The sequence below is a fragment of the Larimichthys crocea genome, chromosome VII (genome assembly GCF_000972845.2).
Source record: "Larimichthys crocea isolate SSNF chromosome VII, L_crocea_2.0, whole genome shotgun sequence".
NCBI classification, from domain to species: domain Eukaryota; kingdom Metazoa; phylum Chordata; class Actinopteri; family Sciaenidae; genus Larimichthys; species Larimichthys crocea.
The window spans coordinates 3464804-3490335 of record NC_040017.1 but is presented as its reverse complement, the minus strand read 5'-3'; the positions used below and the strand labels follow the sequence as shown (position 1 = coordinate 3490335).

Here is a 25532-nt window from a genome sequence, read left to right as displayed (position 1 = left end):
CTTCAGACTGGAGCTCACGCAGGTTTCCAGGTTGAAGACACTGAACGTTAATCAAACGTTTCATATCTTGAGCAGAAACAGGCTGTAGTTTTGTTATCAAGAAGTATTTGTACTTCCTTAATCTCTGATGACAGAACATCATTTTATGATGATGACATACGGTAAACATGTTACAGAGTGTTCCTTAAATAATAAACAATGTCTGAGAAAGTGTGAGAATGCAGAGAAACTTTTACTAAGCACATTTTCAGTAAGATACAATAATTACAACAAGGTTACAAGTTAGACAAACTGTTCACTGTCGTCTGTAACTAACAGCAGCAACAAATCACAAAGCCGACAGATATTCACAAACATTGTGCCACCATCAGCGTTTCGATTCAGATTCAAACGTCACCAGAAGCCTTTCAGACTTGAACTTTTCTGGTTTAGGTGCATTTAAATGTTTAAATATGCTATGTAGTTGGCTATTGGCAGGATGTTTTATTTTGAAAATTATCGGCTCTGCCCGGTGGACTTTGACCTTCAGCCGTGCGGTTACTGCGTCAAAGTTTAAGTCAACAAACGTTTCTCCTCTGAGCCAACAAAAAAAAAAAAAAATCTGATCAGTGATGATCACGCTGTGCGGCTCGGCCCACACCGTCAGTCCAATCAATACCAAACGCTGCTCTTACTTTTGAAGTCTACATTTGGAGTCGAGTGACAAAACAAGACATTTAATCACCATGAGCTCTAGAAACTTTTAGGGAAATAACAAGACAAATCTAAATATTTATTATTATGAGCTGCAGCTCTCTCTGCCTGGCTCTTCATTTTGTTTTCTGCTGATTTGCTACTGTGAAATCTCAACATGTTAAGAGTTAGAGGCTAAAGAGTCTCAGAGACTTCAGTAGGATCCAGTGGGCTTGGAGCTGAGAGCTGCAGACGGGGGATGGACATCAGATTATTGGTTTTCGGTGGACATGTGGACAGCTAGCCCCGTTATGGTTAGCTTCTCTGACTGAGCTGCCGGTACAGTTGGATGGTCATATGCTGAACTTCAGGATCTCCAGGTTTGATGTCGATGGCTCTCAGGAAGAAGCTCAAGGCGTCGTCCAGCTTTCCTTTGCTGTAGTTCTCCCTCCCTCTGCTGACCAGGGCGTCGTAGCTCTCGCCGTCGGACTTAATGTTGTCGTTTGTGCCAGTCGTCTTGACTCCGGGATCAGCGGTGCACAGATCCATTTCCTCGGACGAGGCTAGCTCAGGCTCGCTACTCGATTTTTCCGAGTTACTGCTAGCTTCCTCTCCTGACTCATTGAGGCTACCTGCCAACTCAGAGTCCTCCCCGTCCTCCTCCTCCTCTTCTTCTTCTCCCTCTGTATTTAATGTCTCCCCGATGGTCTCCTCAAGTTGAAGTTCACCCTGAGTTGACCCAAGGAGCTCCTCCTCCTCTTCGGCCTCATCAGAATGCCTCTCTGAAACGTCCTCCTCGTCTTCATCCTCGTCCTCCGTGTCTTGGTTTTGGTTGTCCATGTCTTCGATGATGGACTGGAGGAGGGACCGGCGGGAGGCCACAGATGTGTTTCCTCCAATGCTTTTTCTTGACCGGAGAGGGGTGGAGCCGGAGGGCGCTGATTTAGGTGTGGAGGCTCCAAGAACCTGGAAAGAGTTGTCAAGTTGACTCTTACTTAACTCTTGTCTGTCACCATCTTCTTCATCTTCACTGTCATAAATCACTGCTGCTCTTTTTTTCCTGACCATCACAATGGAGTCATTCATTGACTCGTCCTTGATGGAGGTGTGGAGGCTTCGCCCGAGTGCTTCTTCGTGTCGTCTCTCAGAGAGAGATTTGTTCACGTCAAAACTTCCGTTCATTTGCAGCTGTGAAAGCAAGTTCCTCTCCTCTGCGTCGGTCTCTTGATGGTCCAGGATCTCGTGGTCTGAGAACATGTCGCTGTCCTCGAGCTGTAAATTGAAGTTGCCTTCAAAGGATTCAAGTCCTGCGCTCACTTTGGACGACGTGTCTGCTTTGAAGCTTGAATTGGACGCTTGCAACATGGAGAGTCTTTTGTTCTGCAGCGGCGTGGCGTCCATCTCGGGCTTATACTTTGAGGGTGAAGCTCCAGGTAGCAGTTGTTCACTGTCATCAACTGCTGTAACAAATGCGTGGCTGGCCGTTGATACCGCAGACACGTCCATTAGTTCTTGAACAGAGGCGTCTGCTACAGCATCAGTGTCCTCTGACATCAGCAAAGAGTCTTCGATCACCTCCTGAGGGGAGGAGTAACTCCTCTCCTGCTTGACAGAGTGGTGTTTTGGGGAATACAGATCCTTCTCAGTAAGCCTGTCTTGGCTTACTTCAACAACAAGTTGTTCTTCTGGCGTATTGTCGTCTGCAGTTAGATCAATAACTCGGTCACTCTGTTGGCCGTCCTCCTTGTCGGAACCAGACTGGTCCGACTCCACCACGATCTGTGATCCGTTGAAGTCGGTGACGTGTTGTGGATACGGAGAACTTGGTTTTGGATTTCTTGGTTTTTTCTCATGAGAGCGATCTTTGCTGTTGTTCTCCGCTGGTTGTCGGAGCCAAGCTGGTTCTGTGCTCGATGCCATGCTCTCCGCCAGCTGCATCTGTAACTCGGACTCGGCTTTCATCAGCTCCTGAGCCTTCTGGACCCTCCCTTCAATGTAGTGGTGCGCCTCTTGGTCCTCCGGGTCCTCGTCGTGGTTGACGTCGAGGGAAAACATGAGGTCATGGTCAGAGATGCCAAACATCTCCATGGCGTGGAGGTGAGCGATGTGTTCGTCCAGTTCAGGGTCCGTCCGTCGGTGTCTGGAGTGCATGGTCTGAAGCTGCATCTGTGTGGTGGAGGATCGAGTGTCCTCCAAAGTGAAGAGCTCCTTTAGCTCCTGCTTGCTAAAATACCGAAAAGGGTTTTTTTTATCTCCGGTATTCTGTCTGATGAGAGAGTCTTTGAAAACTTGCCGCCTGTAGATCTTCTCCTCGACTGTCCCGCAGGTGATCAGCCTGTAGATGACGACGTTTTCAGTCTGTCCGATGCGGTACGCCCTGTCAACGGCCTGAGCATCAGTTGCTGGGTTCCAGCTGGGATCATAGATCACGACTCGGTTTGCAGCAGTCAAGGTGATGCCAACTCCTCCGACCTGGGTGGTCAGGAGGAAGACGGAGTATCGATCATCGTTCTGGAACAGTGTGATGCGCCTCTCTCTCTCTGCGATTTGTGTTATCGTGCCATCCAGTCTCAGCACTTTGAAGCCTCTGTTGCCGAGGATGCGTTCGATGATGTCGAGCACCTTCCTGTAGTGAGCAAAGACGAGTGTACGGTGGCCTTCATGCCTGAGCCGTTCAAGAAGCGTGAACAGAAAGACCAGTTTCCCAGACTCGGCTATTAAAGTGTCGTCGGAGATGTTGGCAATGCTGTGGGCGGCGTCCATCTCTGCATCGTCGTTCTGACTTTCGGCCGTACTTTCCTCCAAGCCTAATTTGGCGATGGCGGCGGCAGAGAGCAGTCTCGGGTGGTCGCACAGCTTTTTCAGGATGTTTAGTTCAGCCAGCGGTGATCTGCTGGTCATCAGCAGCTCCTTGATGTGGTCCAGTGAAATGAACTGCCTGTATATGTCTTCTTGAACAGAGCTCAGGTAGGTCCAGATGATCAGGTCGTTCTTTCTCATCAGAGTGGGCATGACAGCTCCGCTGTCTTTTTCTGAAATATCTTCTTCTTTATCTGGACGCGCACCGTTCATTTTGTTTTTCTGCACTTCTGATTTTGTTCTGCGCAGGAAGTAGGGTTTGATTATGGCCATGAGGTTCTCAGACATCCGGGACCCCAGAGCCTTTTCGCCTGGAGTGGCATCCTTCTCTCGGGCACGGGTGATGGGGTTCTCGTACTCTGCTTTGAATGTTTTGGCTGTGCCGAGGAGAGTGCCTTGGCAAGCAAAGTCAAAGAGAGCCCACATTTCTCTCAGGTTGTTCTGGACTGGAGTTCCTGTGAGAAGAACTCTGTTTTTGGAGGGTATGGCGGAAGCACTTTTAGCAGTTTTGGTGGTTGTTGTTTTAATCTTGTGTGCCTCATCCAGGATCATGTAGTCCCATGTGAACTCTCTGCCGTGATATGATGACAGCTGCTGCCAGTTATTCATAAGCATTGTGTACGTGGTGATGATGACGCCGCCTCTCCTCTGAACCTTCTCCAAATTCCTGGTCCTCTCTCCTTTGCTGGTACCGTGAAACTCCTTCACCCTCATCCCAGGAGTCCACTTGGCAAACTCCTTGGTCCAGTTTGTGATGAGGGAAGTTGGCATGACGAGCATCGTGTGTTTAACCAGCTCATTATCGTACATACCAGAGAGGAATGATATCACCTGGATGGTTTTACCAAGGCCCATGTCATCGGCCAAGATCCCGCCTTTGAGGCCATCTCTGTAGAGACTGTATAAGAAGGCCACTCCATTTCTCTGGTAGTCATAAAGCTTGCTGTGCAGATCTTTGAAAAGCATCAAACCGCTGCCGTTTACATTGACAAACTCTTCTTCGTCTTCCTCGGAATCATTCTGGGAAATGAGTTCCTCAATTTTCTTTATCCTGCTCTCGAGTTTTTGACTCTGGTGGATGTCGTACGCCAGCTTGAAGAACTTCAGCGCTTTGTGCATGTCCCCTTGTCGGGCGACGTCTTTACCGTCTTGGATAAATCTGTAACAAACATCAAACGATTAATAATAATAAATATATAGAGCTCTGTGATTTACAGTTTCCTGATGGACAGTGAAGTAAACTGCTGACAACTGTAGTGTTTGTACCACCAAGAAGAAGAGGAGGAGGAGGTTTACAGGCCCTAAATGATTAATCAATAATGGAAATAATCGTCACATAAGAGAAAGACAGAGATCGTCACATTCTTCTGTTTGACAAATGACATTACAAACTTTGTTCTGTTAATTTAACCCACGGCTGACAGAAATCCACTATCAATGTTTAAAAGTACAAAACAAGAGATCCAGATAAAATATTTGTTAGTTATCAGACAAACACGTTAGAGGCTGAACTGTCCTCGGGCACAGTGACATACCTGTGGTACGTCTCCATCTTGTCCTCAGTGTCCATGGACAAAGACCTGTGAAGACACAGCCGGGGTTAGAGACACATCAGCGTTTGGTCACGGCTACATGTTGTCAACATTTAACACGCTCAAATATAATAAAATATACAAGTACACACAACAAACACACCAAAGTATTTTAACACGCGAGTACTTTCAGTTTCATTTTCCCTGAAACTCCAGAGACTGAAATCAACTCCCAAAATGTCAGCGCAAGAAACACGATCAGGGGACGCCACGCAGTATTTACTGTAGTAAAAGTATTAATACAACACCTGACAAATACAATACCCAACAACAGCTGACAAATACAGTAAAAACGTTATTACACCACCCGACATGTACAATACCAGACAAGCACGACAACACCCAACAAGTAGAACACCTGACAAGTACAGTAAAAGTATACAACATCCGACAAGTACAATACCCAGGAAATACCCATGTTAATTAGTATTAATACAACAACTGAGTATTCTCAGCTTCATGTAGTTAAAGTACTCGAGTATTCTCAGCTTCATGTAGTTAAAGTATCAGCAGTAATCTGCTTTAATCTTCAATAATACTTTGAGTTTTTTATGTAACATAAATGTACTCATGTTAAGTACCAGTACTTCAGTACAGTAAAAGTATTAATACACCACCCGACATGTACAATACCAGACAAGTACGACAACACCCAACAAGTAGAACACCTGACAAGTACAGTAAAAGTATACAACATCCGACAAGTATGACAACAGACAAATACAACAACCGTCAAGTACAACACCCAGGAAATACCCATGTTAATTAGTATTAATACAACAACTGAGTATTCTCAGCTTCATGTAGTTAAAGTATCAGCAGTAATCTGCTTTAATCTTCAATAATACTTTGAGTTTTTTATGTAACATAAATGTACTCATGTTAAGTACCAGTACTTCAGTACAGTAAAAGTATTAATACACCACCCGACATGTACAATACCAGACAAGTACGACAACACCCAACAAGTAGAACACCTGACAAGTACAGTAAAAGTATACAACATCCGACAAGTATGACAACAGACAAATACAACAACCGTCAAGTACAACACCCAGGAAATACCCATGTTAATTAGTATTAATACAACAACTGAGTATTCTCAGCTTCATGTAGTTAAAGTATCAGCAGTAATCTGCTTTAATCTTCAATAATACTTTGAGTTTTTTATGTAACATAAATGTACTTATGTTAAGTACCATTACTTCAGTACAGTAAAAGTATTAATACACCACCCGACATGTACAATACCAGACAAGTACGACAACACCCAACAAGTAGAACACCTGACAAGTACAGTAAAAGTATACAACATCCGACAAGTATGACAACAGACAAATACAACAACCGTCAAGTACAACACCCAGGAAATACCCATGTTAATTAGTATTAATACAACAACTGAGTATTCTCAGCTTCATGTAGTTAAAGTATCAGCAGTAATCTGCTTTAATCTTCAATAATACTTTGAGTTTTTTATGTAACATAAATGTACTCATGTCAGTACCAGTACTTCAGTACAGTAACGTTATTTAGGTAAATGTACTCAGTTACTTTCCACCACGGACATACAAACAATGAGATTGAAGTCAGTGACGTCGTGTTTAGTTACAGTGACGTTACAGTTACAGTGACGTTACAGTTACAGTGACGTTACTGCGTCAGTGCGGTGACTCAAAAAAAGCTGCGGGACGTTAGCACTCGTGCTAACTGTTAGCTGTACTTACCGCTCCAGCTTTTCCGAAACTTCGGCAACGTCGCCGTCATATCGAGCAACATCCATGCTGGCAACGTCGCCGTTAAGTTGAGCAACATCCATCGTTGTTTTACCCGGTGACACACCGGAAGTTCAGTTTTGTTTGAGCCCGCTGCTTTTTCTCCCGCCATTTTTTCAACAGCCTATCAGAGAGGTCGCTGCGGTGACGCCACGAATCAGGAAAACAGGCGTCGCGGTGGGCGGGTTCGTAGTTGAGTCCAGCCAATCAGCAGCCGAGTTGAGTCAGCCGTGCAAAGGCGTAGAACAGGGGTTTTCAACCAGGGGCCCGCGACCCCGAGGAGGCCGCAGAGCTTTTTCACCAAAATAATGTGTGAGAATTAAAAAATATAACAATATGAAATAATAATAACAAGCTACTTCTGACAAAAACTATTAGTATTTATATATTATTTATAAATGATTCCATTATGCATGAGCGTTTTATCAATCACGAACACATGTAAGCTAATAAATCAGTATCTAAACAGTTAATAAATGAGATAAAAGGTAAATAAAGTTTAAAAAAATGATTACATGTGGGGTCTGTGTTCTGTTTGTCAGAGTGTGAAGTTTATATATGTATAAACTCTCTCTCTCAATATATCTATACACATATATAATATAATCCCCATTAAAACAAATGAAATATCTACAATGTTATGCTCTATAATCCATAGAATATATATCAGGTGCAGTCCAAACACTGTGAAGTCAGTTTAGACCGCCATGATGCCACCAATTCACACCAGAACCAAAAGAGGAAAGGTAGAAATATTCTCAGTCTTAAGGACTCAAGAAACTGGGTGAAGAAGGACTTGTTGGCAGAATTACTGAAAGACAAACAGAATGAAACACCCGAGAGAAATGGACAAAAGAAGACTGGTGTCCAGTGTTTGACGTTTGAACAGTGTATGTTAAACACAGAGGGGGTAGTATTATGGTGTGGGGACATTCAGCCTCAGGAACAGGTGACTTAGAGAACACTGATGCATCATGGATAAGAAAGTATACCACAACATTGTGGTGAGACACAGAACGACATCTGGGAGTTTTATCCAAAGCGACTTCCTCTGTAAGTCGCTTTGGATAAAAGCGTCTGCTAAATGCAATGTAATGTAATGTAATGAGTTATCTGAGGCCTGGATTTTAGAGAACAATGAGCATAAACATTCGTCTAACTTTCGTCTGTGACAGAAGGAATCATTGAAACATTGAAAATGATTCCGGACCTTAACCCCACAGAGCAAATGAAACTGGACAGATCTGTGGGACATTCAAAGGAAAGAAGGCACAGGATAACATCAGTGTAAATATACTGACACAGTAACAGAGCGATGTGCTGCTCTAACTGCTCAGTAAGACACTTCATCTTCATCTTCATGTGTTGTGCTCACAGTAACCATCTGCATGTTTCATGAACATTATGACATCAAATCAGGTTTTGGAGGCAAAATAAAGATCAATATGTTGACAGGAAGCTCATTTTAATGTGATAAAAACAGAATACACAGATCTGCTGTCAGTAATTTAAAGCTGCTTCACATTTACCTGCACTTCCTGTCTTCACCTTCAAATTAAAGCAAACATAAACTTTGATTTGTTGATTAATATAATAGATGCAGCAGAGAACAGAGCACACTTTAACACACTGCAGGTTAACATTCAGCTCCTAACAGTACAATGAGGTGTGTGTTTGTTGTGAAGCGTCAGGGAGGTTCAGATCAGCATTCTTCCATGAGATTACAGGAACCAGCTGATTTTCCAACCCAGCAGAACTCCGTCACTCAGCTTTGGATGGGAAGTGTGAAACTTAAACTCAATTATTACACAATAAAAACACAGTTTAACATACAAGAAACGTAAAATTAACAAGATATAAAATGATCCCACGTGGTGCAGGGTTAGGGTGGTGGTTCAGAGGATCGGAGCCGTCTCCAGAGCTTTGACCTGGGCAGCAAAGACCAGAACTCTCTTCTCCACTTCAGCGTTGATGACGGCCTGCGAGGCTCGCGGGTTCTCATGGACGAACTGTGAGATGCCCAGGATACACTCTCTCTGAAGACACACACACACACACACACAGTAATATAATTAATCACAACCAGGAAAGACAAACAGAGGTGTGGCACAGCTGTGGTTGCTGACGGCGCCCCCTGCAGGCAGCACACAGATACCTTGTACGCGTCCACTTTGTCCTGGCCTGTGATCCGGTTCAGCAGCTCACAGCCGACCCGGACGCCCGTCACCGCTGTCAAAATCAAACGGTCCTCCTCAGTCTGAGAGGTCAGCCAGCGAAGCAGCGCCATCTGCAGGAGGGAGGGAGACGTTTAGAAAAGGTTCATGCAAAATTATTATTGGTTATTAAACAACAACAACAAAAAAGAGCTGTCCACTGATTCATCCAGTTAAGAGTGCAAATGCCTCCTCTGTCTGTAGTTTCTCAATGATCTGCAGTCTCACATTCACCATTATTTTGGGGAAAATTGTTAAATATTATGACAAAAATTGGCGGACCCCCCCAGTCTGGATCTGTGTTTGGAACATCTCAGACTTGATGTTTCTTCCATTATTCTGCCTAAACGCTGTGGCTTTCATTCGGCGTCTAATTTAACTGTTAACTAATTTAACTGTTAACTAATATAACTAATTTCTTATTTCTACAACAGCTGAGTGTCACACTGTTTAAGACTGCACAAACTTTAAATCTTATTCTTATTCCATACACTTCAGCACACTACTCCTCCCTCAGTTTTGGTCGCACATACACAAATAATACAGAAATAATTTCTATATAGACACGTAGAAAAATTTGTGGGCTACGCAGCGATATCACTGCTGAAGCTGTCAGACTTAGCGGGAGACGCACTGATGCGCCAGGATCACCCACCGATAGCTACATAGACCGCCATGTTAAACCAGAGAGGGAAATTCCAGAGGAAAGCAAGTGTACCAGTTTCTTTCCATCGCTGTAAAGGTCACATTTCATAACTTTAGCCTCATAATATATATATGTAGATGTTCAGGAAGAGCTCAGGATGCTCACAGTGAAGCCTGTTCAATGATACACTCTACGGTTCGCCCACAAAGCCTTCTTGTTTGAGGGGTACTTTGAGGGTTTTCTCTCTCACAGAAACAGCTGTGGTTGCTTGCTCTGCTCTGATTGGTGGCCTCCATCTGGCCCTGGTTGCTAGGCATCCAAAGTCTGTTCATAAGTTAGTTATAGATCTAATAAACAGTGTTAACTCATCATAAGTTAGTTATAGATCTAATAAACAATGTTAACTCATCATGTGTTAGTTATAGATCTAATAAACAATGTTAACTCATCATGTGTTAGTTATAGATCTAATAAACAGTGTTAACTCATCATGTGTTAGTTATAGATCTAATAAACAGTGTTAACTCATCATGTGTTAGTTATAGATCTAATAAACAGTGTTAACTCATCATGTGTTAGTTATAGATCTAATAAACAGTGTTAACTCATCATAAGTTAGTTAAGTCTCACCTGCTGAAACACCTGAGCTCAGGTAATGAACAGTAAAGTTTCTGTCTCACCTGTGCTCAGGTAATGAACAGTAACGTTTCTGTCTCACCTGAGCTCAGGTAATGAACAGTAAAGTTTCTGTCTCACCTGTGCTCAGGTAATGAACAGTAACGTTTCTGTCTCACCTGAGCTCAGGTAATGAACAGTAAAGTTTCTGTCTCACCTGCTGAAACAGCTGAGCGTTGGTCATTTCTCCTCCTGACGTCACTGAACCCGACATGACCGGAAATACTGAGGAACAAACGGCAGGTGAGGACAGGTAACCTGAGAAGTTCGTCTGTGACCGACAATGAGCCGAATTCACCGATTTATACCGAAACAAGAGAAAACCGTGTGTGGCTGACCAGGCCTGATGTTTACGTCTCTCCTTCTTCTTCTTTAACGGCAGTCTGCATCCTTATTGTGGCACACACTGCCCTCTGCTGGACGTTACTTCTTTCCTACTTCCTTTTCTTTTCTTTTCTTTTCTTTCCTTTCCTTTCCTTTCCTTTTCTTTTCTTTTCTTTTCTTTTCTTTCCTTTCCTTTTCTTTTCTTTCCTTTTCTTTCCTTTTAATGAACCCAGATAAAACCAGATGTCTCATTATGATGTTCCTCCCTTCTCTACATTCCCACACTCTGTTACACTCCTGACACTCTGCTCCTGTCTTCATCATCTCTTCCTATGTCTCCCCTTTTTCCTGGTGTTTCCAATGTTGTTTCCATTGATTGATTATTTCTTTCCATATTAAACTTTTTCCTTCTGCTTTTGATCATTTTACTTAAACTTCCACCTCTTCTTTCTTTGCTGCCTCCTTTGCCATTTGATCTGCTTTTTGTTCCCCTGTATTCCTAAATGAGCTGGTACCCACATCAACACTGTTTCCCTCCCCTGCTGTGCTCATCTGTCCTCAACAGTATTTCATATTTCTTCTTCCTCTTCTTCTGTGACTCAGACTGCTGCCACCCAGCAGTCCAAACATGGAGCTACACTGACGTCCTCATAAGTGCGATGAGAGAACATGAAACATTTCAACTTCATTTCAGAAGCAGCAGGACGCTTTATATTTGACTTTTTATTGACTTTAAATCTACATTCAGATTTATTCATTAGGATAAAGCTGTCGAGAGACGACAACAAACTCAGTGCTGTCCGACTGAAGGAAAGTTTCCTGTCCCAAACAGAGTCACAGCTCCAAGAAAAGATGATTTTAATTTCAACGTTCAATCATCAGTTAAAAACAGACAGTAACAACGACGTGTATAGATACATAGATGTTGTTGTTAATATTAAAGTGATGTCATACTGAAGCTCATGGTGTTATTCTGAATAGATGATTTTTTAGAGCGTTCAACAAAAGACATTTCTGTTCATAGTGTTTTGTTATGAAGATGAATATTGTTCTAAACAGATTCAGTGTGCTCGTTCTTCAGGATTACTTCTAACTGTTTATGGATTTCCACGAGTTTGTAATCATGTCAGCAACATCAAATAGGTGCATTGAAAGATAATTACCTGAAATTAAGAAAGAAAAGTTGTGCAACGTCCTGGTCAAAGGTCCCACCATAGTTCACATGTGATTTATGATTGCAGTTTTATTTTCAAACTAGAAGAAAGAGACGTCAGACACATTCTGACCTGTTTTATCCATGTTGTCTTTTGTGTTTGTCTTCCTACAGATATCTGAAAAGTTCAATATTTCCTCTGAAAGACATCCTGACGCCATCTGCTGCTGACAATACAACACTGCAGCATTTCCTGATTCTGACAGTGTTGAACAGAGCCGAGGCGCCATCACAGGCTGTGAGATCTCTGCTGGAAAACACACATTTGGAGTGTATGAAGTGGAAAGCTGAAGAGACAAGTTGGTGAGTCCTGCTGTTGGAAGATAACTTGCTCATCAAATGGCTGAGAGAGCTCATCTTGAAAGTTTCCTGAGCTGCCATGTGTGTTCAGAGACTTTCAGAGATCCTGTGTCTCTGAGCGGCAGCCACAGCTTCTGTTCAGTTTGTGGCCAGTTAAGGACCTGTGAGCGTCTGTTTCTCAGACTAGATGCTCTGATTTTCTTGTCCTCTTGTTCAGTTAGACACTGAGGTCTCCTCTTTCTGTTCTGGTTAGATCCAGTTTGGAGCTGCTCTGTGACGTGAATAGTTTCACTTCAGTTTCTATTTCTCAGAACAAGAACAGACGAACACGTTTCAGGTAGACGACTCACAACATGTTCAGGTCCAAAGTGAACTTGGAAGTTTTCTGAAGGTTCTGAAGGTCAGCTTGTAAAGGACTGTTCAATCTGCTGATAAGAAAAAATGATATTTTACTACCGTTAATGATTAAACAATGGAAGGGGAGCTGAACTAGATTCTGACAGTGTTGAACAGAGCTGAGGCGCCATCACAGGCTGTTGAGATCTCTGCTGGAAAACAACATTTGGAGTGTTTGAAGTGGAAAGCTGAAGAGCAAGTTGGTGAGTCCTGCTGTTGGAAGATAACTTGCTCATCAAATGGCTGAGAGAGCTCATCTTGAAAGACTGAAGCTGAACGCTACCTCTGCCTCCTCAGTGGCAAGGGTACAGGGTTGCAGAGCAAACAATAGAACAGTTTGTGAGAAACGGTCCACAGGTCTCAGGATCTCCGGAGTAGTGCTCTGGTGCTCCCACCTGGGGTTCAGGAGGGTCTCTGGGTGGTGGGGTCTCCAGAAAGGGCGACTGAGGCATGGCCGTCGAGGATGTGGCAGTCGACTGGGTTATGATGGCTGTTAGCTGTTTTACCTGGACAGCCAAAGTATTCATGGTTTGTGCCAGGTTGGAACAGTCTGGTGGTGTTCAGCTGGGTGGGGGCTGGATCCCTGTTTAGCCAGATTGCAATTGTCATGATCCAGAGGTGGATCCAGTCGCACACTCAGGCGGAATACAGTTCTTAATGTACTAGAGTTTACACGCACCGACTAGGAACAGGCAGGGTGTTTTACCAGGAACGGTGAAGAGGGGGTCAGAACCGACGGGTCGCAACAGCAGGTCCAAAGGACAAACACTGGAGAGTCTTGCATGGGATCAGCTAAGAACAATCTGACAGTGAGTGTGTGTGGATCTGGTGTTTAAGTACAGGCTGAGTAGATGGAGTCAGGTGTGTGTGCAGGTGAGAAGCAGGTGTGTGTGTCCTGGTTGCAGTGAAGCAGATGGAGCAGGGTGTGGCAGAGTCAGAGAATGAAATGAGCTGAGAAGTGAAGAAGAAGTGTAGAAGTTTCTACAGTGCAAAGGGTGAAGGTGTGTCCAAACTTTGGACTGCTCCTGTACATTTGGCCTCTTTGACCTCTGATGAAAAGCAGAATATTGGACACGTAAATCAAATCAAAGGTAAATAAAAGCTTGTTGAATGAGTGTTCTGTGTGTAGTGAGTGAATGGAATGAACACAGTCACACAGACATGTTAGCAGATCAGGGTTGCTGTTAAATCTTCCTGTTGGCTGAAGAATCAAATGCTGTCAAACTGGTTTAGTGTCAGTCAGTCTGTTGAAATGTTCAGTCAGCACAAAGCTCTCCTTGTTTCTGCTATTTAATGAACATTTTTGATTCTTTATTTGGTGACAAAACATGACAGATCAGATTCTGACCTGTTTTATCCATTTGTCTTTTGTGTTTGTCTTCCTACAGATATCTGAAAAGTTCAATATTTCCTCTGAAAGACATCCTGACGCCATCTGCTGCTGACAACACAACACTGCAGCATTTCCTGACGTTCATGTTTCAGCCTGGGACAGACGGAGCTGAACTAGATTCTGACAGTGTTGAACAGAGCTGAGGCGCCATCACAGGCTGTGAGATCTCTGCTGGAAAACACACATTTGGAGTGTATGAAGTGGAAAGCTGAAGAGACAAGTTGGTGAGTCCTGCTGTTGGAAGATAACTTGCTCATCAAATGGCTGAGAGAGCTCATCTTGAAAGTTTCCTGAGCTGCCATGTGTGTTCAGAGACTTTCAGAGATCCTGTGTCTCTGAGCTGTGGCCACAGCTTCTGTTCAAGCTGCCTGCAAAAGTTCTGGAAACAAGCTGGAAACAAAAACTGTCCCATCTGTAAAAGGAAATCCTCAAAGGATCATCCACTTGTGAACTTTTCATTGAAGGATCTGGCTGACGCGTTTGCTGGGAGACTGAAATCTGGATCATCTGAGACCGAGAAAGGACAGAAGAAGGTGGAGGTGGTGTGTAGTGAACATCAAGAAGAGCCTAGATTGTTCTGTGAGGATGAAGATAGAGCTGTGTGTCCTGTCTGTGAGTTTCAGCATCACCACGGTCACAAGGTGGTTCCTATAGAACAAGCAGTCGATGGCCTGAAGGAGCAGCTGAAATCTGACTTAAAGTCTCTGCAGGACAAGAGGAACAAATACAAACATGTGGAGGAAACATACAATGAAGTGATCCAACACTCCAAGAAGCAGCTGCTGTCCACAGAGAGGCAGATCAGAGCAGAGTTCAACAAGCTCCACCAGTTCCTGAGAGAGGAAGAGGAGTCCAGACTGGCAGCTCTGAGGGAGGAAGAGGAGCAGAAGGGGAAGACTATCAGCAGAGAGATGAAGAGGATTCAGGAGCAGATCTCCTCTCTGTCAGACAGGATCTCTGCTGTGGAAGAAGACCTGAAGAAACACAAGGTGGCGTTCCTCAGCAGTTATAAAGCCACTCAGACCAGAGCCAGAGACCAGAGCTCACTGTCAGATCCACAGCTGGTCTCAGGAGCGCTGATAGATGTGGCCAAACACCTGGGCAACCTGTCCTTCAGAGTCTGGGAGAAGATGAAGGACAAGGTCCACTTCAGTCCTGTCATCCTGGACCCAAACACTGCAAGCCGCTGGCTCTACCTGTCTGATGATCTGACCAGTGTGACACATGGAGACACATATCAGAAGCTTCCTGACAATCCAGAGAGAAACACTAAGTATACCAATGTTTTTGGATCTGAGGGCTTCAGCTCAGGGAAACACAGCTGGGAGGTGGAGGTGGGAGATCATCCTGACTGGAATGTAGGTTTGGTTAAAGAGTCAGTGAACAGGAAGGGAGAGAGAAATGTCTCACCAGAATATGGACTCTGGTGTTTACTGCATCGCAGAGGAATATACTTTGATGTTGTTGGTCAGACTGTCAAAGTGAAGAAGAGTCTCCAGAAGATCAGAGTCCAGCTGGACTATGACAGGGGGGAGGTGTCCTTCTACGCCCCTGAAGACATGACTCACATCCACACTTACAGAGACACTTTCACTGAGAAACTCTTCCCATATTTCAGTGTTGGACAAGCTGCTGATGCAGAAACCAAAGAAATCAAAGTGTGTCAAACTGATATTTCTCTGTGATGTTCAGGAATGAAAGTTGATTTTTAACTTTTACCTTCAATATTTGTTGTATCAGGATGGTTTGAGGTTCATTCCACTCTAATCTCATCATCACACTTTACACCCAAAGCAGCGCTCTGGATCTGCTCGTCTTTTGATTTTCTCTTTTACATCTAAAGTGGATTTGATTCCATGTTTTGGCTCCTCACTGTGTCTGTGCTCTCAAAGAAATGACCCAAAGTCTAAGTACGTTTAAATTGAATTTTGGCTCTGGATCTTGGTCATCAAAGCTCCAACCTGTTGTATCATCATTGTGTCTGTCTGTATCTATCTTCATTATGGTGCAGAGGTTTTGCGTTACTGTAATCTTGGTGCATAACCACGAACAATACAAGAAAAATATGAATTCACAGATAATGTTTAGAATTCTACAGAGATTTGTTTCTTCTTCTTTTCAGTAAATGAAGTCACAGTTAGAATGTAAAACTAAAGATTCAAATTACAAAGAAAATGTTCAGTTGTTAGTATGTGCAGAAATATGAGCCACATATGGAACTACACATGATTACAGATGAATCTCAAATATGAAACAGATTTTTACTTCTTTACTTTTTTGTTGACACATTATTTCATGTGTTGGTTCATAGTTTTGGTGTCTCTTTGTTTCTACAGTGCAGAGGGTGAAGGTGTGTCCAAACTTTGGACTGCTCCTGTACGTTTGGCCAAACACAACAAAGTGAACTGAAAAACAAACAAATCCAATGAAAATAGTCAAAACAACAATAACAATAGTTAATATAAAACGTAATAATGTGAACCCAACATGTCCGAAAAGGAGTAGGATGAAGCTTATGCTTATTTAAACCTACGCCTTCTCCACTATTCAATAAATAATCGTACTCCCCAAACATACATTTCTAAGTAATACCTACATATTTACAAAAAAAAGAAAATAGAGGACATAGAAAATAAATATATTAAACAAACAAATACATAAATCATTTATCATTTATGAAAACACCCATTGTTAAAGCCCTTCTTCCTCCCTGTACCTCGTGTGTTTGTACCGCTTTTTAAACTGGATCATGCTTGGACATTGCTTGAGCTCCACACCCCGTCTGTTCCACAGCCTCACTCCACAAACTGAAAGGCAAAAACTTTTTAATGTTGTACATGCCCGCTGGTGTTTTAAATTGAACTATTATACTATTATAACTATTTTTGAATGTTGCCAAGAAGTAGATTGTTTTTTGCTTTGTACATGATTTGTGCTGTTTGGAAATGAACCAGGTCAGTGAGTTTTAATGTTTTTGATTTTAAGAATGGTGAATTTGTGTGGTCTCTATAACCGGTATTATGAATTATTCTTATGGCTCTTTTCTGCACTATGGATAGAGATTGTATTGTACATTTATAAGTATTGCCCCAGACCTCTGCACAGTATTGATAATATGGTAAAATCAGTGAACAGTAGAGAATGTGGAGTGATTTGTGGTCCAGAATGTGTTTTGCTTTGCTCAGAACTGAAATGCTTCGTACATGTTTTATATTATTTTATCATCAATAGTTATTCCAAGAAACTTGTTTTCATATACTCTTTCAATGTCCACCCCATCTATTTGTAACTGTACTTGTGTATTCTTATTGCAATTGCTGAATAACATGAATTTGGTTTTACTTAAGTCTAACGATAATTTGTTTCTGTCAAACCACATTTTCAGTCTGCACATTTCAATGGTGATCCTCCCCAGTACTTCATGTAAATCCCCCCCAGAACAAAAAATACTAGTGTCATCTGCAAATAATCCTAATTTTAATGCTTTTGAGACTTTGCATATGTCATTTATGTAAATTATAAATAGTTTTGGACCTAATACTGAGCCCTGTGGGACGCCACAAGCAATGTTCAAGCATGAAGATGAATGTTCCCCCAACTTCACAAATTATTTTCTGTTGCTTAAATAACTTCTCACCCAGTGCAATACTAACCCTCTGATCCCGTACCGTTCACGTTTGTTGATTAACATGTTATCATTAATTGTATCAAAAGCTTTTTTGAGATCTATGAATACACTGAATACTGAATGCAGTTTGTGATCTCCTCAATTGATTCTGTTAATGCCAGTGATGTAGAGCTGTTTGCTCTAAATTCGTATTGACTGTCAGAAAGTAATTTATGTTTGTTTATGAATTTGTCTAATCTGTTATTGAATAGTTTTTCTAGAATTTTGGAGAATTGTGAAAGTAAAGAAACTGGCCTGTAATTTGTGAAGTAGTGTCTATCCCCAGTTTTATACAGCGGCACAACTTTAGCTATTTTCATGTTGTTAGGAAATTTTCCGGTTTGGAATGATAAGTTACAGATGTATGTAAGTGGTTCAGAAATCCCCTCAATGACTTTTTTACAACTTTCATATCGATTTCATTTGCATCAGTAGATGTTTTGTATTTACATTTATTTACCATATCTATGATTTATTTTTCTTCTACTGCTGTGAGAAACATTGAACTGGGATTTCTCACTATAAGGTTATTGTTCCAATCCTCAGATAACAATGGATCGGGGAATTTTTCTTGCCAGGTTTGGTCCAACATTTACAAAAAGATCATTAAAGCTGTTGACCACATCGTCCATATTGTCCTTTTTAATGTTATTAAAATATTGAGGGTAACTCAGTTGTTTAGCACTATTATTAATAATACTATTTAATATGTCCCATATTCCTTTAATATTGCTTTTCTTATAATATATTTTACTATAGTATTCTTTCCTACACACCCTTATAATTCTGGTTAATTTGTTTTTATAGTTTTTATATTTCTTTTCTGCCTCTTTAGTCCTTTGTTTTATGAATTCTCTATATAGTGTATTTTTCTTTTTACAAGCATTTTGTAATCCCTTCGTGAACCATGGTCAATCTTTGTATTTTTGTTTTCTGTAGTATCGTTTTATTGGACACTTTTTTTATCATATAATGATGTGAATATTCTTAAAACGGTTTCATATGCACTATCAATATCACTTTCATTATATACCTTTTCCCAATTTTGTGGCAGTGAATCATTCTTAAATGTATTCATAGTTTCCTCTGTCCTCACACATCTGTATTTTAGTTTTTCCTCTGACTGATTTCTCTGGTAGTTGCTGTTATAAACTGTAAACACTGGTAGGTGGTCACTGATGTCGTTAATTAATAGTCCGCTTATTGTATTATTTTCAATATTTTATTGATTAAAGTGGCACAATGGGATGTGATTCTACTAGGTCTGGTGATTTTTGGATATAAACTCATGCTGTACATAGTGTTGATAAATTCATCTGTGATTTTGTGCTTATTTGGATTGAGCAGATCAATATTGTCACCACAGATGAAAACAACTTTTTGATTCGTTTTTGAAAACATTTCCCCTATCCAGTGATTATATGCTTCAATACTAGATCCTGGAGTTCTGTATATACAGCTGATTATTACATTTTTGTTTTCCTTTCTGCATTGATCCACGTTTCTGATATTGCAATTATTTTAAATGTTTTTTTGAATTGCCTTAAATATTCCTTGATGTTATTGAAGTTTGATTACAGAAAAAAAAAGTTCACAATATGAAGTATAAAAACGTGTAGTACTAACTAATTGTACTTATAAAGTCTAATGTATTTTTGCTGTTTGGTTTGGGGAAACAAACTGTCTTTGGACTGCTGGATTCACAGAGGACCTGGAAGTTCAGGCAGTGGGAATCTGGCTCCAAGTAAAGCATGAGAAAAGACAGGACCAATGTTGTTTTATTCATTTATTATTTTCTGATTGATTTTTGTAGCTGTCAGATTGATGATGTCACTTTTTTGTCCATATTTTATTTGCTTGAATTCCTGAATGTGCTCGTGCCCTCGTACCTCCAGCTGTTTGACCTGAAATGATCCAACAGATCCTCGTTCAACAGTAGCTGCAATGCATAGCACAGAAGTCTACTTCCTGTTTGATGAGGATACATTATTGATTATTGATTGATTTCATCACATCAGTTTCTCACAGTCTGTTTGTCTCAGAGTTTGGACAGTTTGGACGTCGCCTCAACACTCTGATGTTTCCTAAGGAACTTCTTTCCAGCGGCCCCACAATATCCATGCCTATCCTGTCAAAGAAAGGAATGCCATCTTTGATCACATAGCTGACCTCAGCTATACAGTCAGTCTTGCCCTGTTTCACACCCTCAACCTCTGAGACCTTCTGAAACCAGGGTTTCAGTGCTTGATCAGCCTTCATGTCTGAAGGAATGTGAACGTCTAATGGCTGGGTAGGCTTCACTGTTTCCTCACACTGCCCCCTTGCTGTTGCCAAAACCTTCTCCCTTCGTCTCTGAGCTCTGGTCTTTGTCTGCTTAGCTCTGCCTGCTTCCAGTTCAGCGTCGTAAAAAGGTAACTCCTGAAGAGTGTTACTTTTGCTCTGAGCCCGAGTTGTGACCATGTTCAGTGAACTAGCTTCTGTCTGTGCGTCTAGCTGCCATGGTCGTTGCTCAACCTCCAGAATCGGTGCCTCAACAGTGTTCTTTACTTGACCCTCACAGGTACCCTGGTTGTTACCTTTTGACTGCTGTATCAGGTCTAGCAGAGTGGGAACATCAGTCCCCAGGATCACTGGGTGTAGCGGACCCTTGGCGTCGAGAAATGAGGTGGAGAGATTCAACGGGTGCTTCTGTTTTGTTTATCGGCCGTAGCACCGTGAAAACTATAGAAAAGAAATACAGAAAGAAAAAAGAAAGATCAAATTCATGAATGAAACACTTAATTTACAATCCTAATATGATTCCCAAATCATCAACAGAATTACCTCCATTCAAAAGACAATTAAAAAGATCCATTTATTAGACAATAGTCACAATCAATGTTAAAACTCAATCTGATAATGCAGGCGGCATCCCTCAAACAAAACCAATTCAAACATCAAGGACAAAGGAAATCACAAACAAACTGAGGTCCACATACCTCGTTCCACTGTACCAAGGGAGCTAGTGTTTTACGGTGTTGAAGGTGGCGTCTGGGAACCATCTGCCTTCTGATGACAATAAACAAACTTAAAACAGACCAAACAGACATAGAAATGTATAAAAGCACAATACATAGTTCAGACAAAAAACGTACTCAACCATAGATAATCCAAACAAACAAAGAGACACAGCCGCATGGACGCCATGGCAACCAAGGAGACAAAGGACAATGGTGATGAGCACAGGTGAGGATGTGCGCAGGTGGAGCTTACAGGGCTTAATAGTCCCTTCCCATTTATACCCCGCTCTGAACAAAACTGGCCACTAGATGGCAGTCCAAAGTCATTTCAGTTCAGTGTCCTTCACACTGGGTATGGCAACCTCGGCACCAAAGACCGCCTACAGTAAGATACACCTCAGCTGTGGGATACACTTTCTCATCCCCATGAACACAGCCTATCCTAGAAGTGGACTCACTCCACAGCCCCCTAGGGACGATGCTGGATAACACAACAGGCTGGATGCTACCAGAGTCCAAGAGGGCCTCCTCACGCTGGCCATTCACTAAGACCGACACTGTGTGCACCTCATTCTGAACTGGGGCTGGGCGGGTGGGCCTGGGGACAGTACAAGAGTGAGGGTTTACTCTGTCTGGTGGCAGGGCATGTGTACTGGGTGTGACCTATTTCATTATACAGATACCAGTGGATATCCTGTCTAGAGCCATAGAATGACTGTTTGCCTGCTCCACTGGGAGGGTACGGTGCTAGACTGAGGTCTAACCTGAGCTTGACCATCTCTCTCACCCCCATTGGACTTACTACGCCTGGTGAGGTGGTCATCACGGCCTGAAGGTGCTTCGTCTGCTCCCAATTCTGCCTGACATGAAGATCTCTGCCTCTGCGTCCTCTGCCATTGTTAAGTTTAAAAGTGTAAAACTGTAGTAACAAATTAAGTTTGGCTGGTTCACCGCTCTCAACTCTCTCTCTGGAAAACAGAATTAAAAAGTCAGTGAGCGAAAGAGCGGACCACCATCTTTTCCTCACAAAATCTGTCTCTTTATTACAACAACAACAATATCAATAAACAATAAACATCCCCTACTGTAAACATGTTTCAATTTCAATTCTCATTTGTTAGTTTAAACTTCTTCCACACACTTTATTTTAAGTGCCATAACATACAAAGAATGGATCAGGTTTAGCAATTATCATGTTAGCTTATATAACTATACTTTTGTTCTGGTTAACTCCAGAAATCCACTAATGTATCCATGTAATACGGTAAATCACAAACACTCTTTAGCTTAGGATGAGTATTTAAATGACTTTAGAGCCAAACTATGAAACATAATACACATAGGGAAAACTGCTCAACTTATACTGTATCTTTAAACAGAAACTGGACACATAACAGCTCATATAACTTTAGGAATAATCCCCCCTTTAGTCATAAACAGTCAACCTATCTTTTTTTAACATTAATCATCAGTCATAACATGTCAGGATATCTAAAAAAACTGAAATACAAACACCAGGGAGTGAGGAACCTAGCACATAGCATCACACATACACATGTACTAATTAGCCATTCGCTACAATACATTACTACACATTTCAGGAGGAATTGGTCTTATTTTCAACCGAGTACAAACCTGGAAAACAGAATTAAACAGTCAGTGAGCGAAAGAGCGGACCAGGCCCCGCGGTGAAACCATACCTGCACTTCAGTTCTGCTTTCTTTTCTTTCTTTTTTTCTTTACCCCCCATAAAGATTGTCCTTCACAATAAAATGTAAGAATTATATTCAACCTTGAGCTGGTTGCTACAAACAATAATAAAGTACTGTGTAAAATTATGTTCTCATATCAACACCAGATTTCGACCGTAAACAAACAAAAAGTGACTATGTGCTCTTCCATTATCACACACTCCCCAACAAATAAAAGTGGCTCCTGACACAAGCTATTCTAAATTATTTCACTCTGAACATTACATAATCTTTTCTTCTTTTTTTTTTCAAAAACACATCCAAACTTTCAATGTAACCTTAGAGAAATCTATTATGTGTGTGTTTCAAATCTCAACAGGTGAGTATGGAATGTATGCAACTGGTTTTAATGGTGTCTCATCAACAATGGGCTGGGTACAGGACAGGTAAGTATTGGTATGGAGTGATGGATGGGGGTTGGAAGGGGTGGAAGTATGGTGGACAGAGACACTGGTAAGAACACTGTACTGGCTGGATTCCAACTGCGCCCACAGTGGGACAAGGCTGATAAGCTGGTTGACCCAGGGATGGGTAAGTGAACACATAATCTGGCCGTCTTTCTCTGGTGGACTGTCTCAGGGGAACCTGATGCTCAGGTTGCAGTGTGGGAACATTGTCCTCTTGAACGGTTGTAGGTGGTAGCTGCCCCGTGTCTTGTTCATCCCCACTGGATACCCCCTGTTCCTCACCTCTGACATCTTCTCCTTCCTGTTCAGGCTCTGCATGATTTACTTCTCCCTGATAGGTCTCAGTCTGTTCGGATCTGTTTTGGGAGTCAAGCGTAACATTCGGGCCAGGTAAGACTCTCAGCTCTTGGTTTCTCCGCTGGTATTCGCAACCAGTATTGAGGCGCACATCCCTCTTCCTCAGAGTCACTTATGTCGAGGCTCTGTCTCTCCCATGTGGGTTTTGGAGCGCTTGAGGTTTTTTTAGTTCTCTTTCCTGACTTAACTGTGATGGACGGGTTCTGAGGAGGCTCCACAGGTAGGCTGTTCACTTGTAACAGGAGGTTCCTGTGCAGAGTGCGAACTGGTCGACCTCCCGCTTACTTTGTAGACAGGGTTATCTCCCACCTGCTCTCTCACGATGTAGATGAGTTGCTCCCAGTATGGTCTAAGCTTCCCAGGGCCCCCTCGTTCACTGAGATTGCGTACCAGGACTCTGTCCCCAGGCTGAAGAATGACTCCTTTGCTCCTTTTATCGTAGTATGTCTTCCCTTTTGAGCAGGACTGTTGGCTGTTTGCGTTTGCTATTCGATATGCCTTTTTCCTGCCCATTTCTCAGCATATCCCCTAGGTCCACTGATTTCCGCTCCCTCATCTGTTATGAGGCCAAAGAGGAGATCAACAGGAAGGCGAGGATGTCCGCCATACAACAAATAGTATGGGGAGAAACCTGTGGCCTCGTACCTTGTACAATTGTATGCATGTAGTACATGTGGCAGGTGGTCCTTCCAATTTTCCTTCTCTTTCTCTCCCAGGGTCCGGAGCATCTGCAGTAGTGTGCGATTGAACCTCTCTGCAGGGTTGCCCTGGGGATGGTATGGAGAGGTCCTCGAGTGGGCAACACCCGCTAACTGACTAACTTGGCCGGGTACCCAAATCTGGGAATGAAATCATTGAAAAGCAGATCAGCAGCCATTTTCCCGGCCTTGTTCCTGGTGGGATGGGCTTGGGCGAATCCGGTGAAGTGGTCAACCACTACCAGGATGTACTCACATCCCCCCCTGCAAGCCTCCAGGTGAAGGAAATCGATACACACTAGCTTGAGGGGTGAATTCGATGAAATACTTGTAATATGCTTGTACTATGTAATACTTCTCATTGGTGCCTCGTCTGCTCCCAGTTCTGGCTGACATGAAGATCTCTGCCACTGCTTCCTCTGCCATCTTCAGGTCCTGTTCATGGATCCAGCTTTGGGTCCCTGTGGCTGTGTGGCGATCTCTGTGGTGGTGGCTCAGCATGCCGGCTGGCTTGACTAGGACCCAGCCCAGGGTCTTCCCCACCGCTGCCATCATCATGCCCATGCTCAGGTCTGTTCTCATAATCTTCTCTCAGCTCTCTCACTTGTGCTTGGATCTAGGTGAATTGGTGCTGCAGGCCTCTCCACCTCTGTTCCTGGCGTGTCGTCTCTCCACCTCTGTTCCTGGCGTGTCGTCTCTTTGTCCATCCGTTCATTTCTGGATGCCTGTGAGACGACCAGAGACTTAACCAGACTGGTCAGCTCCTCCAGCTTATCAGGGTTGCTGGCTGCCGTGGCCCCTCGCTGGTCGGCAGCAGCACCTGGCCCCATCGTCAGGCTCCTCATGGTACTCCATCTTCTTACCACCTCTCGTCATGATGGTTCCTGGCTAATCAGACTGTGACTTCTGATAGCTCTTAAGGTTTGAATCCCACCTCTGACACCACTGTCAACTTGCCCGAGCGGTCCAGAGGCATAATAACAAGAGAATGACTCTTTGAATGTGTGTTTATTCACAGACAGAGATGTTTAGTGATTAACATGTATACTGTATAGGAGTACATATATACACACACACACATACATATATATATATATATATATATTAGCTGTGTGTTAATCTTTGTTGTGTTCTGCAGGTATATTTAATGAAACTGCCAGTTAAGGACCTGAACTGTGGTATTGTGGAAAACTGGAATGTAATTTTTCCAAATGGACTGACCTGAACTTTTTTGCACTGTGGATGATAATTGTGAAAATACATATATTGTGGAAATCTCATTGTTGGTGTGTTTGATTGCTTTTGTGGGTTATTGCTGTGTTGATCTGCATGGTTATTATTTTATGTGGGTTGACTGAACTATTTTTGTTCCGTTTTATTTTACTGACTCTGACTGGCACCCCAACATTATTCTAGTTGACCCGCTCACAAAGACAACCTAAATACTGTCCAAAGATAGTGAACGCTGTAATCAGCAATAAACAGGAGCAACGAACAAAGAAATGTTTCTGAAATATTCTGGGAATATTCTCACAAGTTTAGCTTCAGATAGACAGAGAGTGTTTGAATGATCAGAGTATCACCCTGCTCAGCCT

The 25532-nt window shown here is 42.5% G+C and overlaps 2 protein-coding genes and 1 long non-coding RNA gene across 8 annotated transcripts; 1 reads left to right on the top strand and 2 right to left on the bottom strand.

Annotated features, from left to right (window-relative positions):
* Positions 1 to 532: 532 nt before the first annotated feature.
* ercc6l (excision repair cross-complementation group 6-like) lies at positions 533 to 7015 on the bottom strand. 3 transcript variants are annotated; one of them, XM_027280668.1, is made up of 4 exons: positions 6924 to 6998; positions 6851 to 6887; positions 5067 to 5111; positions 533 to 4690 (listed from the first exon to the last, which is right to left on the bottom strand). In XM_027280668.1, exons 1-4 carry the CDS (start codon positions 6940 to 6942, stop codon positions 988 to 990), a joined length of 3804 nt encoding a protein of 1267 aa, XP_027136469.1. In that variant the 5' UTR covers positions 6943 to 6998; the 3' UTR covers positions 533 to 987. The 3 variants fall into 3 exon arrangements, with proteins under 3 accessions (XP_027136469.1, XP_027136470.1, XP_027136467.1); XM_027280669.1 differs by having other exon boundaries at positions 6851 to 6880; positions 6917 to 6954; XM_027280666.1 differs by having other exon boundaries at positions 6851 to 7015.
* Positions 7016 to 12164: 5149 nt separating this feature from the next.
* On the top strand, positions 12165 to 16604 carry LOC104936533 (nuclear factor 7, brain-like). 3 transcript variants are annotated; one of them, XM_027280502.1, is made up of 2 exons: positions 12165 to 12272; positions 14054 to 16604. In XM_027280502.1, the coding sequence occupies exon 2, from the start codon at positions 14319 to 14321 to the stop codon at positions 15741 to 15743; it is 1425 nt and encodes a 474-aa protein (XP_027136303.1). In that variant the 5' UTR covers positions 12165 to 12272; positions 14054 to 14318; the 3' UTR covers positions 15744 to 16604. The 3 variants fall into 3 exon arrangements, with proteins under 3 accessions (XP_027136303.1, XP_027136302.1, XP_019114365.2); XM_027280501.1 differs by having other exon boundaries at positions 12173 to 12669; XM_019258820.2 differs by lacking the exon at positions 12165 to 12272 and adding an exon at positions 13399 to 13756.
* A 2892-nt stretch (positions 16605 to 19496) lies between these two features.
* Positions 19497 to 24579, bottom strand: LOC113746092 (uncharacterized). Of its 2 annotated transcripts, XR_003462597.1 has the most exons (4): positions 21527 to 24579; positions 20704 to 20773; positions 20302 to 20446; positions 19497 to 19853 (listed from the first exon to the last, which is right to left on the bottom strand). It is a non-coding gene; the product is annotated as an uncharacterized LOC113746092 (long non-coding RNA). The 2 variants fall into 2 exon arrangements; XR_003462596.1 differs by having other exon boundaries at positions 19797 to 20446.
* Positions 24580 to 25532: the final 953 nt, after the last annotated feature.

Coding starts and splice junctions, on each gene's coding strand:
- LOC104936533 (XM_027280502.1), top strand. CDS start 14,319: ATGGCTGAGAGAGCTCATCTTGAAAGTTTCCTGAGCTGCCATGTGTGT.
- ercc6l (XM_027280666.1), bottom strand. CDS start 6,942: ATGGATGTTGCTCAACTTAACGGCGACGTTGCCAGCATGGATGTTGCT. Junction 5,112..6,850: donor GTTTCGGAAAAGCTGGAGCG/GTAAGTACAGCT, acceptor GTGTCTTCACAG/GTCTTTGTCCATGGACACTG. Junction 4,691..5,066: donor AAGATGGAGACGTACCACAG/GTATGTCACTGT, acceptor TGTTTGTTACAG/ATTTATCCAAGACGGTAAAG.